The sequence below is a fragment of the Camelina sativa genome, chromosome 2 (assembly GCF_000633955.1).
Source record: "Camelina sativa cultivar DH55 chromosome 2, Cs, whole genome shotgun sequence".
NCBI classification, from domain to species: Eukaryota; Viridiplantae; Streptophyta; class Magnoliopsida; order Brassicales; family Brassicaceae; genus Camelina; species Camelina sativa.
The window spans coordinates 15,612,499-15,626,621 of NC_025686.1; the positions used below are offsets into that span (position 1 = coordinate 15,612,499).

The window sequence follows — 14,123 nt, forward strand, 5'->3', positions numbered from 1 at the left end:
CGTTGTGATAACTCAGTCAAAATTTTGACAACTCAACCGTGTCGTAGCGATAACTCAGCCAAAATCTTGACAACTCAACCATCAGGTGAAAACTCAGCCATTACTACAGCTGAGTTATGCGCATAACTCAGCCAAATTTAATAAGTCAGCCATAACTCTTGGCTGACTTATAAGCGTAACTCAGCCAGATTTTCATAAGTCAGCCGTCCGCTCTTACTCAAATGTTTTTTTGAGTAACTCAGCCGCAACATACCTATAATTCAGCCGCAACATACTCTGTATCGCGTTACGGCTGAGTTATGGTACACGTCAGCGATTTCTGACGTGGCGTCTGACGTGGCAATGACATTTTTGTAATAACGTTTTTTCCGGTAACATAAAACAGGGGCAAGCTGGGTATTTTGAAAATACCCGAAACATTCTAATAATAAAAAAGTTTTTTGTAGATTCTGGTAATATTACCTAAAATGAGTAACATTTGAGTAATTCGCCCAAAAAATGATGAAAAGTAAGATAAATTTACTTAATTTAAAAGTAAAGTTAAATTATGCCTTGTGATGTTTAACTTTTTGTGTATTCAACCAACGCACTTGGAGAAAAATTAAGAAGAAATGGGATTGACAACTGCTTTTTAAACTTTGAAGCTCCTAAATCAAAAATGGCGAGAAGAAGGATGATGTGAATTAATTAATATCGCAGAAGGCCGAGTAAAAAAAAACTATGTCTTAAATTGTAGGCCAATATTGAAAACAATGAAGTTTGGTTATTTCTCAAACTTTCCAAGTTTATCATCTAAGGTTATTTGATTTAACATAAAAGTATGGTTTTGAGCCAAACTTTATTTGGTTATTCAAATAATTCAATAAAAAGATTTCAGAATACGTTGTTGCCATATTTGAAAAAGTTATAATCTATATTAACAATTTTGAAATACATTTTGGTTTATGCCCTTTAAGTTTTACTTATTTAATTTTTTTTTATAACATTAACCCCTAAAACAATTCCATAAATAACATTGCAGAAAAACTCAAATACTAAACTTTCTTAAATTGACCAATATTTGTTACATTTATTGTCATAAAATCTTAACAACATCTATACATTCCGATTTTTCCAAAAACAACTCTACCCATTAAAGTTTTAACCCATTAAATCTCCAAAACTATTTTTATAGATACTAAAATCTCTCAAATTTAAATGATATACAACAGATTTTTCATAACAAAAGTTTACAATATCCATAATTATATTAACATTAATAAATTTCCTAAACCGAAAATCTAATTATAAAATGTCACAATAAATATGTTAAAAACCCCCATATAATTTGATTTATTTTTTATCTTTTGAGGAATTATCAAAAGAATTAAAATTCTATTAATTATCATAAACTATATATATTGACATGGAAAAATTATAAACTATAAAAATATACTAATTTGGTAAAACAATTAACATAATTAAACTTGATAAAATAAACTTATTTTGATTATTTTTTTTTACGCAAAAAATTTATTTTGATTTTGGTGAGACGGGTTGACATTAATCTCATATAGGGAATTAAGTGAAATTGTTTTTTTTTTAAACCACTTTTAGATGTGTACCATGAGATAAATGTAAATATGTAATACTAGACTATATATATACCACACAGGTTAAAACCTTGAAAACACTACAAAATTCCTAGACTTTGAATACTTATATTAAATACCTATAAAATTTTATATTTTTAAAATTAATAAAACAATAATCAAATAATAAATAAATAAAATATAAATTTAAAATTTTTAAAATTAAAAATATTGTCCCGCGGTACACCGCGGGTTAAATCCTAGTTTTCACTTAAAACTTTGATATAATATTGCTCCTTTCAATTCAAATCATTTTTTATGGTACATAATATGTTGACATTTACAGCAAAAAGTAAACAAAATCCGTTACCATTTAAATTGGAAGATATGCTTTCACCCTATACATAATCTCACGATTTCCCCAAAAATATAATAATCTCACAAAAGTTCTCTAGGATTTCGAAAATAAAAAATGGTTGCATACTTCAAAAACAACTTTTTCTTGGTTCCTATAGTTGTTTTACTTTTTTTTGTTATCTCATCACATGCAAAATTTAGTACGAAGGTTACAAAAAGTGAAATCATCGACATCTGCAAACAAAAGGATAGAGATTTTAATGAATCAGTTTGCTTTGAAGTCCTGGAATCAATCCCTGAAATTGCAACACTGGATTATTCTGACCTCGCCAAATATTTGATTAATTATGATTCTCGAAAAATCTCATATATGATGAAGCAATTCCAGTCACTCGAAAATAGCACAACTGATCGCAGTTCTAAGGGCTCCTATAAGGTATGCTCAGGAACTTTTGACCTTGCTATTGGTTGTTTTGATACAGCTCTCAGATCTTTGGCGGACAAAGACTATCTTAGATTCTACGATAACGTCGGTTGTACGGTGGACATGGCGGCTACATGTAGAGATGAGCTGTCAACTGTCGTCAAGGCTAATCCACAACTCTTTAAAGATATTTCATTTGTCAGAGATATATCTTTCATTGTTTTGCTGATTCGAGAACGATTTCTATGTAAAGGATTACCAAGATGTTAGTTATCATTACCCATATCTATAATTATTATAATAATTAATAATAATGCTTTTTAGTTTACTATATATGAGATAGTAACTAAAAACCCTTTCGTTCGTATATCATACGTACAAAGTCGTCCTTGATTTGTAAACTTCAGTTAGTTGAACTAAATTAGTTCACGTCTAAAAGTGAAACGAAGAGAACCGAAATGATGTTAAATAATTGAGTAAGAGAATCGAAATGATGTTAAACAAGTGAGTAAGATTGTAAGAGAATCGAAATGAACCATTGTAAATCTTTTGAAACCCTATAAAAATCATTGTAAATCTTTTTGAAACCTTAGAAAATCCTTGTAAAATCTTTTTAAATCCCTTGTAATCTTTTTTATTGTAAATTTTTAAAATTTCAGGATCACGATCCTGGTAAAAATATTTTAGCGAGAAATTTTATGTCGTAAGTTATTGTTTAGCGGAAAGATTCAAATTTTCATTTTGTTGACTTCAATATATATTTTTTATTGCCGAAAAAGATTTCAATATGTCACAAAAACAGGTAAAATAATCATTAAAAATTAAAAGAGTGCAAAACTGAAAATGGCAAAAAGAGGTATTTTTAAAAAAGTTCTTTATGTTGTTGCCAACGCTTTCCGGGGCTGAGCCGAAATTTTTGATTATTATTCTAATCTACAAAAAAAAAGTATTTCTAATAATTTTTCTAAAAATATCCTAAAAATATTGTATAAATACTTTTCAAAAACTTTGTAAAACGTTTTAAAGTATCTGTAAAGCCTTATAAAAAAATCTTTCAAAATCTTATAAAATTTTACAATATATATATATAGTATATATATAAATAACTCAAATTAGATATTTGTCTTATTTAGTGTTGAGAAATAGAATTTACTACCTAAATTGAGAATTTTGTGGATTTTAAAACAAATTTGAGTTATTTATATATATTGGTACATCAATGAAATGAGCAAGTTTCGAAGTAGATGTCTAAACTACGAAAAAGAAAAACATTGAATGCTTTGAACGTTTGACACTTTGATATATTGCTCGTTTAAATCAAAATCCTTTATTCATGGTACATAATCTGTTTGACACTTTGATATATTGCTCGTTTAAATCAAAATCCTTTATTCATGGTACATAATCTGTTTGACACTTTGATATATTGCTCGTTTAAATCAAAATCCTTTATTCATGGTACATAATCTGTTTGACACTTTGATATATTGCTCGTTTAAATCAAAATCCTTTATTCATGGTACATAATCTGTTTGACACTTTGATATATTGCTCGTTTAAATCAAAATCCTTTATTCATGGTACATAATCTGTTAATATTTAGAGCAAAAAATAAACAAAATATGTTAGCATTTAAATTGAAAGATATGCTTTCACCCTATATAATCTCCTCTAAGATTTGGAAAATTAAAAATGGTTGCATACGTCAAAAACAACTTTTTGTTGGTTCCTATAATTGTTTTACTTCTTTTTGTTGTCTCATCATATGCAAGATTTAGTACGAAGGTTACGAAAGATGAAATTAGCGATATCTGCACACAAAAAGATAGAGATATCAATGAATTAGTTTGCTTTGAAGTCCTGGAATCAATCCCTGGAATTGCAACGCGGAATCATTCTGACCTCGCCAAATTTTTGATTAAGTATGATTCTCAAAAGTTTTCAGATATGATGAAGCAATTCCAATCACTTGAAAACAGCACAACCGATCGCAGTTCTAAGGGTTCCTATCATGTATGCTCAGAAACTTCTGACCTTGCTATTGGTTGCTTTGATACCGCTCTCACATCTTTGGCGAACAAAGACTATCTTACCTTATACTATAATGTTGGCTGTACGATGACAATGGCGGGTACATGCAGAGATGAGCTGTCAACTGTTGTCAAGGCTAATCCACAACTCTTTAAAGATATTTCATTTGTCAGAGATGTAGCTTTCATTGTTCTAATGAGAACGTTTATGTAAAGGATTGCCAAGATGTGATTTGTCATTTACCCGCCGGATCTACATAACAATAATAATAATAACGCTTGGTCTAGTGTTGTCATTTTTAATATATAAAAAAACTATAAAGACATACAAAAAGTATTGACGATTGTGCTATTTCAGCTTAATAAAGAAATTCTAATTTGACTTTTAATTATCGAAAAGAAAGTAAAAGAAATTCGCTACCTAAGAAAACAAATATTTTGTGTTTTTTACTCTAAATGAGAATTTACTACCTTAAAAATGAATTATCATTGTGCTATTTTCCCCACGTTGTACTACACTGGTTTACAAGATGGCATCATTTCGATTTTGAGTAGGAGGCAGTAAAACCCATTAGCTCATTTATATCATTCATGAATATCCAATGTGGTTGATTGGTATAAGAAATTAAGAACCGAAATGATTTTAAATAAGTGAGGAAGAGAATCGAAATGATGATATTTCACCGGAGAAAACATTTAAATGTTAATCATGTCTATTCATGTTTACGTGTTAATATTTTCCGAATAATCTATGAGGATCGATTACAACGTTCTTGTAGTGACGTCGTCTTTGTTGAGTTTTTTTTTTTTTTTTTTTTTGTCAGCAGAGTACAAAATTAGTTCAAACGAGCCAATTAGTTGGGAAATTGTTCACATAGATAATTGGAAGCGACTCCACTCTAGCTCTACGCGTCAGCTTGTCCGCTCTATTATTTTGTAATCTGGGAATCTGAACAACAGAGAATGAGAGGAATTCATCCTTATCTTCTTTAATCGCGTCTAGATATGTCTTGAAAGCAGGCCACTCGGAAGGTGAACACCATCTTCACCAAATCAGAACAGTCTGTGAGAAAAACTACTTTCTCCTTATCCGCATCAATCATACATCTCATTGTCCAGATAAGGGCTTCCACTTCTGCATGGAGAGGTAACAAGTTACAGCAGGAATTAGATGCATCCAGAGCCGTGCGAAGGTCAATAATTATAAGAAGCGAACAAAAATAAAATGTCTCCATTTAAATTATACAAAATAAAAACGTTTGTAAAAATTAACCACAGTGTCATATAACAAAAATAAATAAAGAGACAAACTGAAACAAAATATTAGTTTTTAAACATTAACATAATATAATTTGATAACTTCAATTATTTTTTTAAAAATAAAGTAAATAGAGATAGTAAATAAAAAACTAGTTTTAATTTGATAGAATCAATTTGGTGAAAAGATGTTGAAAGAAAAATTTGTTATTGTGTTACCATAGAATCAAAAGATGAGAAAGCCTTAACGACGAAATAAAAAGCTATCAAAAATGAATTTGTAATCCTAATAGTTTAACTAAGCATATAGTATGTCATATAACTGGTTCTTTTTAATTGATTAATATAATAAGCCTATGTTTAAAATTAGATTGTAGAAATTCATTCATTTTTTTTTCTAACGTTGTAACTTGTAAGAAAAATTTATGAGCTCATATTTCCATAGTTATATATTTTTATTAGGGATAAACTACATGACATTACTAAATTATATGCTCTTACTTTTCAAAAAAAATTGGATGCCACAAGCGGCTATTTCTTTTTTCATAACTGCTGCACGGCTCTGGATGCATCCATAGTGGGAGATTCTCCGTCAGAAGAAATACAATACCATCCTCTGCCCATAAACTGGTCAGTCACCTTCCAAGACTCATCTACAAAGCATCGATGGCTAGATCCATAATCGCGACATACAACCTCGTTAGGCTAGATCAATGCATTGTTGAGTTCTTGTTAGGGTTCTTTAATATTTTTTTGTTGGGTATACATTCATTCTACAACCTCGTTAAGGATAATGTCATTAACAACATTAGAGACATACAACAACTCTAACAATATTTTTAATAGAGACCAATGCAAGATCTACAATCACAATGAACAATCCATGTAACATTCATGATTCATGTTCCATACAAAGATGCATATGATTTTTTTTTTTTGGCAAAACAAAGATGCATATATGATTAAACCACCCAATTAAAGTACGTTTTACCTTAAACGACGTCGATTTGGAAATAGGGTTTCATAACGACGTCGTTTCGAATCTCCCTTTATACTAAACGAAAATGACCAAAATTGACTTCTGGTTCCAGTTCCAGTTCCGGTACACTACAGCGCCTCTCGTCGTCACCGGAAACACCGCTCAAACAACTCCAATCACAAACGCCGACTAGAAACAATCCTCCGGCGAGCTTCTTCTCCCTCCTCAAAATCCTCTCAGGTATGTTGTCTCTTCTTCTCTTTAGATTGTCCCACTTGTATCTTATTAGTAGTCTTTGTGCAAAAAGTGTGATTTTTGAATAGGCTATGTTACCTTAATTGTTCTTCAGATGGCGATAGTTTGGTTCTTGTGTCTCTCTGTAGTTAACTAAAGTTGTGTGCTTTTTTGGTTTTCTTCCATAAATCTGTCAGTGGCTGTAACTACATTGTAAGAGGTTATGAAGTACCTGGGAATCTTTAAGAAGTCCAGCTATGTCATCAGTTCCCGCATTCCGTGGGAACAATGCTTCTTCTATAAGCCTACAAAATCCATTATAAAGCCTTCTTCATGTGTGAGTGCTCTTGGACTGTCTAGTGTTCATTGCTATTCCTCAAGATCAAAGACTGCTAAATCAAAAACGTCAAGCAGCGCTGCTGTTTCTTCTGTTTCGGATGAAGAGAAAGACGCCTTTTTCGTTGTTCGGAAGGGTGACATTATTGGAATTTATAACGATTTAAGTGATTGTCAAGCTCAAGTTGGATCTTCGGTGAATTCATCTTTACCTTTCAATCTCTCCTGTGTATGTATATATACTTTATCTTTAGGTGGGATTGTAAAGAAGTTGCTTTGTTAGGTGCATGATCTTCCAGTTAGCGTTTATAAGGGATATTCGTTGCTCAAAGACACAGAGGAGTATCTTTCTACTGTTGGAATGAAGAAACCACTTTATGGTTTTAGAGCTTCAGACTTGAAAGAAGAAATGTTTGGACCTCTCACTCCTTGTCTTTTCCAGGTAAGATTATACTGTGATCTGCATTTGCCTTTATTCGTGATGTTGGATTAGATTGTAGTTTGAAGAACTATCTGAAGTTTAATGATTATGAGGAAATAATTAAGCTCATGTCTTATGTATTCATTTTTCCCAGGATCAACTTCCTTCAGCTTCCATGTCAGTTGATCCCTTGGAAAAGCTTGCTAAGCTGAAGCCATCTCATGATACCTCAACTGTGAGTGTTGTGATATATTATACTTAAGCTTCATAATTTCAGTGGACTGCTGGATGTAGAATCTTTTTCTCAAGTTGATATGTTTATGTTTCTCCTCATGTGGTAGACAACTTGCATTATTGAGTTTGACGGTGCATCAAAAGGAAACCCCGGTCTCTCTGGCGCTGCAGCTGTACTGAAAACTGAGGACGGAAGCTTGGTATGAATCCTTTTGGAACCACGGTTGTTTAATTAGAGAATGCAGTTTTGTATCTTAATATCAATTTTCTCGAAAACAGATCTGTAAAATACGTCAAGGTTTAGGAATTGCCACAAACAATGCAGCAGAATATCATGGATTAATCCTAGGATTGAAGCATGCTATTGAGAAAGGTTACACGAAAATTAAAGTGAAAAGTGACTCCAAGCTAGTCTGTATGCAGGTTTTTCCAGTTAATTTTATAGTATATCTTTGTGCAATAAGGTGGTTTAATTAATCATAGATGCTTCTCTCTCATACCTTCTTAATTGTTTCTGAGAACAACAGATGAAAGGTCAATGGAAGGTAAACCATGAGGTAATGTCGAAGCTCTACATGGAAGCAAAACAACTTAGAAGCAAATGTGTTTCTTTTGAGATCAGTCATGTTCTACGGGTATGTTTCTATGTGCATTTTGCTTTCTATAAGTTAATTATATCGCATAGTTCTTGTCTTGTGCTTTAGAGAAATAGTTTTTTTTTTATAATGTGAGTTCCTACCATTGTGGGTATTTTCTTTTATAGAAGTTGAACTCTGATGCGGATGAACAGGCAAATATGGCTGCTCGTCTCTCTGGTAAGACAGCCTATAGTCTCCCTTTTCTCTGCATTTGACATTGTGGGATCAAATATTGCAGAAAGCTAACTAAGTCTATGATGCATTATTTACAGAAGGAGAAGTTCAAATGGCTTAAAGGATCACCGATGAACGAATATAGACTATAGAGAGATGTGGTTTTTTTTAGGTCTACGCTACATCCAAGTCTAAACAGCCGTATCTAACTGTGAGTTGTGTCTCTAAAGAGGACGTTCAGAAGCGATTTCTCTTCACTGAAGGTCTCGGGTTATACCATCAGGGGTTAACTAACCACTATGTAAATCTTTTGCTTTTGCTGTTGGGAAATGTACATGACCCTTGGTGCTTTTTTCTATTTTAGTAGTTGTTTGCTTTTTACATCAACGTAGAAATCTAATGGTTCCAACTTTTTTTCTTTGTTAAAAGGATTAAAGACGAGAATAAACAAAGAGCATTGCTGGATTGACAAAAGAGAAAACAAAGAGTATTGCTTTTGTCTACTTGTTTTGATTTGGACCTCTACCAAATTTCCACTACATAAATTTGTTAGTATTAAAAAAACAAAAATAACAATTGAGTGGCGACTGAGATGGCGATTTGGATTCGCAGAGTTTGAAATGGAGTTCCCTGTCGATTCTGGGGGAGGGAGAGTGGGTCTCTCACCTTTTCCTTCTGTTGGTTGGTCTCGAAGATGGAGTGGGTCTCCTTCTCTGAGGTTGGTTAGATCCCGTTCTGTGTGGACAGATTCGGATACCATAAACGAAATTCGGTGCAGTATGGGTTCTAATTTAGTGATCTTGGCGGATCTGAAGGAGATTTGGTTCCTGATTCGGTCATTTGTTGAGATTTTGTCTCTGGAGATTGGGCTTCATCTTAGGGATTTGCGATTGCTTGAGATGGCGATATCTCTTTCACAGATCGGGTGGTGGTTCTTTCAATCTCTCTTCTATGGTAAGTCCGAGGCGTATTCTTTGGTAATTAAGGCTCGCAGGAGATTTGATTATTCGACGATACAATGGGAGTTGATATGGTTAATGATGGGGATCTATTTGATTCGATTTGGTGATTCGTATGGGTTGAGGATGGTTGTTAAGGTATTTAGGTGTTCATATGGGAGCCGTTAAGGAAATTCTTCCCTTTGGTATCTCTCGCTGTTGGGTTTTGTACGGTTTCACTCACTCAAAACGTTCTGTGTTTTCTCTGTGGGAGGTCTTTACGATTTGCTTACTTCTCGAGATATGGCTCAACTAGCTCTCAACAAGGGAAAATCTGCTCTGGTCCGTACTGACACTGTCACGATTTCAAACTCTGTTTTGGCTCAGAGAATTCAGCAGTTCTCAATGACGCTCATTGGTAGATTGATGAACCGGCTTGTTAGAACATGGAGTCTCTGATTGCTAACTTTCCAAAGATATGGAAGCTAGAGGAGAAGGTTATGGGAGCTGATCTTGGACAGGGTGTATTTCAGTTCAATTTTGAAGAGGAAGAAGATATCTTATCTGTTCTGCAGAACGGTCCATACCACTTTGATAGTTGGATGGTCTCTTTGGTTCGTTGGGAGCCAGTCATCTCATCCACCTACCCTTCGGTGATAAACTTTTGGGTTAAGGTGTCAGGAATTCCAATGCATCTGTGGGAGGCAGTCACTTTAGAAGCTATTGGGAAGAAGATTGGGAAGCTACTAGAAGTGAATGAGGAGACGGGGAGTCTCTGTGTTTCAATTAATGGGTTTAATCCCATGATTTTCAAGATGGTGGTCCCTTTTGCTTCCGGTGATGAAATAGTGGTTTCTTTGGACTATGAAAAACTAATGGGGGTCTGTGATCATTGCTCGAGGCTTACGCATGATTCGAAGGTCTGTCCAGAGCTGCTTAAGGTTGGGTCGGGTTCTGGTCCTACTGAGAAGACGGATAACAGGGGTGGTCAAAGGCATCTTCTTCCGGTCAAACAAGAACAACACCATAATGCTGGGGGTTGGGAAAAACCTAGGAAACACGCTAAGCGGGCTCTAGATTTTCAGTCTATGGATCTTGGTGATCAAGGATACCTCCCACAGCAACGTATTGGTGGTGGGGGTCCATACGGTCCGCGACAGTATGAACGGCATAATGGTCCGGCTTGGGGTCAAAGGAGAAATCACGGTGAGGTTGTTATGAGCGACGATGGAGCTCGTCGTGGATTTCAAATGGGTAGTGGTGAGTCATCGAGTAAAACTTCTGGGTTTCACCTGAATAGAAAGAGTGTTGGGCCGGCTTGGCCTAAACCTCTGTTTAAGGTGAAGCAGTCATCGAGTGGGAAACAGGATTCTATGAATCGGGACATTGCTTCCGGTAGTCATGTCTCGCAAGGGGCGAGGGATCAGGAGGACAGAGACCATCAGGGGGATGCGGGGGCGTCTTTAGAGATGGATTTTGAGGTTGAGAACGATGACCTTCTTGAGGATGGGGAGCTGGGTGATACTGACAAGGGTGATCATAGGGTTGTTAAGGATGCGGTTGAGTTTCCAGTCCAGGGAGCAGAGTCACATCCTAGTCACGGTCCTAATCCCCAAGGTGATGAAGGGTCGGATTCTCAGGTTGAGTCTGGAAGTGGTCCACAAGGTAACGGTTTTAATTCTTTAGGTGTGGGGGTTGTTAATAAGGCCTTAGCAGCTTTTACGTTAAAAGATTCAAGTAGTCATAAAGGGAGGTCTTTTAGTTCTTACGGTAAAAAGAGTGTGGGGAGTACTAGGGTTGCTACTGTGGTTTTAGCTTCTCCAGGAAAACGCTTACTTGCTAAGGCTTTGTCTAAACCTGCAGGTGATGGACATAAACAGAAGCAGATGGGGAAACCGGGTAATGCTAATGTGGATGGTAAACCTTCGGATGGGGGTCTTGAGTTGGAACGTGAAGATCTTGAGTTGGAACTGTCAGGGCATTGGGGTGGATCTGACAGAAGGATATTTGGGAGATTTGTGGAAGCAGCATAAGCCAGACATTTTATTTTTATCAGAAATTAAAAAATGTTTTCCTTATTTACAAAAATTTCAGAAGAAGTTTGGTTATAATAATTTGTATTCTGTTGATCCCCTTGGTTCTAGGGGTGGATTAGCTTTATTTTTCAAGGATGAAATAAATTTATCTATTTTATATGAGAGTGATCGTATAATTGATGCACAAGCTTATTTTGGTCAACATTTGGTTTTTTTTTTATCTTTTGTCTACGGGGATCCTGTCCTGCAAAATCGGGTTAAGGTATGGGAGAAATTAATGGATATTGGATCTTTCCGAATTGATCCTTGGTTTATGATTGGGGATTTTAATGAATTAGTTGGTAACCATGAGAAACGGGGGGTGTTCTACGCCCACTGTCATCTTTTGTGCCTTTTAATTCAATGATTAATAACTGCGGGATGCTGGAATTTCCGTGTTATGGGGAACAATTGTCTTGGCGAGGTAATCGAAGTAATAATCAAGTGGTTTGGTGCCGTCTTGACCGAGCATTAGGAAATGAGGATTGGCATAGTTTATTCCCTAATTCAAAGGTTGATTATTTAGAGATGGTTGGTTCTGATCATTGTCCTATTTTGGGAACCTGTTTTAGAACAGCTTCACAACGTAATAGGCAGTTTCGTTTTGATAAAAGATGGTTGGGGAAGGATGGTTTATTAGGAGCGGTAGAGTCAGGGTGGGCACGCACGAATAATTTCCGGACACCGGCTTTCGTGGATAAGCTCCGTAATTGCAGAAATTCAATTTCATGGTGGCGAAAAAATAATGTGACGTCTGGTCCATCTCTTATCTCCTCCCTTAAGAGCGCTTTGCAGGAGGCTAAGATGGATGATTCAATCTCTCAGGAAGAAATAAGGGAAGTTGAGAGAAAACTAGAAGAGGCTTATAGGGATGAGGAAATTTATTGGCAACAAAAGAGTAGGAAATTCTGGTTAAGAGTGGGGGACAAAAATACAAAATATTTTCATGCTTCGACTAAGCAGAGGAGGGTACGTAACAAGATTGTTGGGTTATTTGGTTCGGACAATTCATGGGATGATACCCCCTGGGTATGGAGAGGATTGCCTCAAATTATTTTGAGGAGCTTTTTAAAAGATCTGATGTAAGCGGAATTTCAGATTTACTACAGGAAATTTCACCAATCATTATAGATAGTATGAACCGGAGTTTAACTAGGGACATTACAGAATCGGAGGTTCGAAAGGCGTTGTTTACGATGCATCCAGAGAAATCTCCAGGTCCTGACGGTATGACGGCCCTATTTTTCCAGCGATTCTGGTCTTCTTTAAAAGGGGATTTAGTGACATTGGCTAAAGAATTCTTTCGAACGGGTGGTTTTGATCCTCGCCTTAATGAGACTAATATTTGTCTCATCCCTAAGGTAGATAGACCACAGCGCATGATGGAATTTAGGCCGATTAGTCTTTGCAATGTGAGTTATAAAATTATTTCAAAAGTGTTATGTTTTAGGCTTAAACGGTTCTTACCATCCTTGGTTTCTGAAACGCAGTCGGCTTTTGTTTCTGGGAGGTTGATTACAGATAATATTTTGGTTGCACAGGAAATGTTCCATGGATTAAACACTAATCAACGCTGCAAGTCGGATTTCTTGGCATTCAAAACGGATATGAGCAAAGCGTATGACCGTGTTGAATGAGAGTTTCTCGAGGCAGTTATGATTAAATTAGGTTTTGACAGACGGTGGATTACTTGGATTATGTGGTGTGTTTCTTCGGTTTCGTATCAAGTCCTTCTCAATGGTCAACCTCGGGGCTTCATTTTACCGAAGAGGGGTTTACGTCAGGGTGATCCTCTTTCTCCCTATTTGTTCATTCTCTGTACTGAGGTCCTAATAGCGAATATTAAGAAGGCTGAACGGGAAAAGAAAATCACCGGAATATCAATTGCGCGAGACAGTCCGTCAATCTCGCATCTATTGTTTGCTGATGATAGTTTGTTCTTTTGTAAAGCAGAGGAGTCTGAATGTAAGGTGGTCATGGATATTATTGGTAATTACGGGAAAGCGTCGGGACAAGAGGTGAATTTAGAGAAATCTTCAATTATGTTTGGTAAGAAAGTTCCACCGGACGTAAAATCTCGGATAAAAACAGTAATTGGTATTTCCAGAGAGGGAGGAATGGGCTCTTATTTGGGAATACCTGAAAACCTTCAGGGTTTAAAGAATAACGTCTTCAATTATGTTAATGATCGCCTGGATGAGCGAGTTAATGGTTGGTCAGCGAAGACCTTATCGAAAGGGGGTAAAGAGATTATGATCAAGTCGGTGGCATTAGCTCTACCAACTCATGTTATGTCGTGCTTTAAGTTACCACAGGCACTAACGACCAAACTCACAGGAGCCATATTAAAATTCTGGTGGAAGTCTAATGATAAGGCTAGAGGTATGCATTGGATAGCTTGGGATAAAATGTGTGAGGAGAAATGTGATGGGGGTCTGGGATTTCGCGCTTTGGA

The 14,123-nt window shown here is 35.6% G+C and overlaps 4 protein-coding genes across 6 annotated transcripts; all 4 read left to right on the top strand.

Annotated features, from left to right (window-relative positions):
* LOC104752551 lies at positions 2,019 to 2,622 on the top strand. Its single transcript, XM_010474724.2, has one exon. It carries the CDS (start codon positions 2,044 to 2,046, stop codon positions 2,620 to 2,622), a length of 579 nt encoding a protein of 192 aa, XP_010473026.1. The 5' UTR covers positions 2,019 to 2,043.
* Positions 4,045 to 4,596, top strand: LOC104752561. The gene has a single exon (XM_010474736.1). The coding sequence runs from the start codon at positions 4,045 to 4,047 to the stop codon at positions 4,594 to 4,596; it is 552 nt and encodes a 183-aa protein (XP_010473038.1).
* Positions 6,723 to 9,073, top strand: LOC104725782. Of its 2 annotated transcripts, XM_010444511.2 has the most exons (9): positions 6,723 to 6,858; positions 7,050 to 7,384; positions 7,472 to 7,630; positions 7,764 to 7,844; positions 7,951 to 8,043; positions 8,123 to 8,266; positions 8,371 to 8,478; positions 8,607 to 8,658; positions 8,754 to 9,073. In XM_010444511.2, exons 2-9 carry the CDS (start codon positions 7,076 to 7,078, stop codon positions 8,774 to 8,776), a joined length of 969 nt encoding a protein of 322 aa, XP_010442813.1. In that variant the 5' UTR covers positions 6,723 to 6,858; positions 7,050 to 7,075; the 3' UTR covers positions 8,777 to 9,073. The 2 variants fall into 2 exon arrangements, 1 of the variants encoding a protein (XP_010442813.1); XR_757967.1 differs by lacking the exon at positions 8,754 to 9,073 and having other exon boundaries at positions 8,123 to 8,258.
* Positions 8,826 to 11,791, top strand: LOC104725765. 2 transcript variants are annotated; one of them, XM_010444496.2, is made up of 2 exons: positions 8,826 to 8,956; positions 9,085 to 11,791. In XM_010444496.2, exon 2 carries the CDS (start codon positions 10,040 to 10,042, stop codon positions 11,624 to 11,626), a length of 1,587 nt encoding a protein of 528 aa, XP_010442798.1. In that variant the 5' UTR covers positions 8,826 to 8,956; positions 9,085 to 10,039; the 3' UTR covers positions 11,627 to 11,791. The 2 variants fall into 2 exon arrangements, with proteins under 2 accessions (XP_010442798.1, XP_010442805.1); XM_010444503.2 differs by lacking the exon at positions 8,826 to 8,956 and having other exon boundaries at positions 9,189 to 11,258; positions 11,457 to 11,791.

Bases quoted from the DNA above. Each gene is read 5' to 3' on its own strand.
- LOC104725782 (XM_010444511.2), top strand. From the start codon at position 7,076: ATGAAGTACCTGGGAATCTTTAAGAAGTCCAGCTATGTCATCAGTTCC. The intron at 7,631-7,763 runs GTAAGATTATAC...CATTTTTCCCAG, and splicing joins TCACTCCTTGTCTTTTCCAG to GATCAACTTCCTTCAGCTTC. The intron at 8,479-8,606 runs GTATGTTTCTAT...TTTCTTTTATAG, and splicing joins AGATCAGTCATGTTCTACGG to AAGTTGAACTCTGATGCGGA.
- LOC104752561 (XM_010474736.1), top strand. From the start codon at position 4,045: ATGGTTGCATACGTCAAAAACAACTTTTTGTTGGTTCCTATAATTGTT.
- LOC104725765 (XM_010444496.2), top strand. From the start codon at position 10,040: ATGGAGTCTCTGATTGCTAACTTTCCAAAGATATGGAAGCTAGAGGAG.
- LOC104752551 (XM_010474724.2), top strand. From the start codon at position 2,044: ATGGTTGCATACTTCAAAAACAACTTTTTCTTGGTTCCTATAGTTGTT.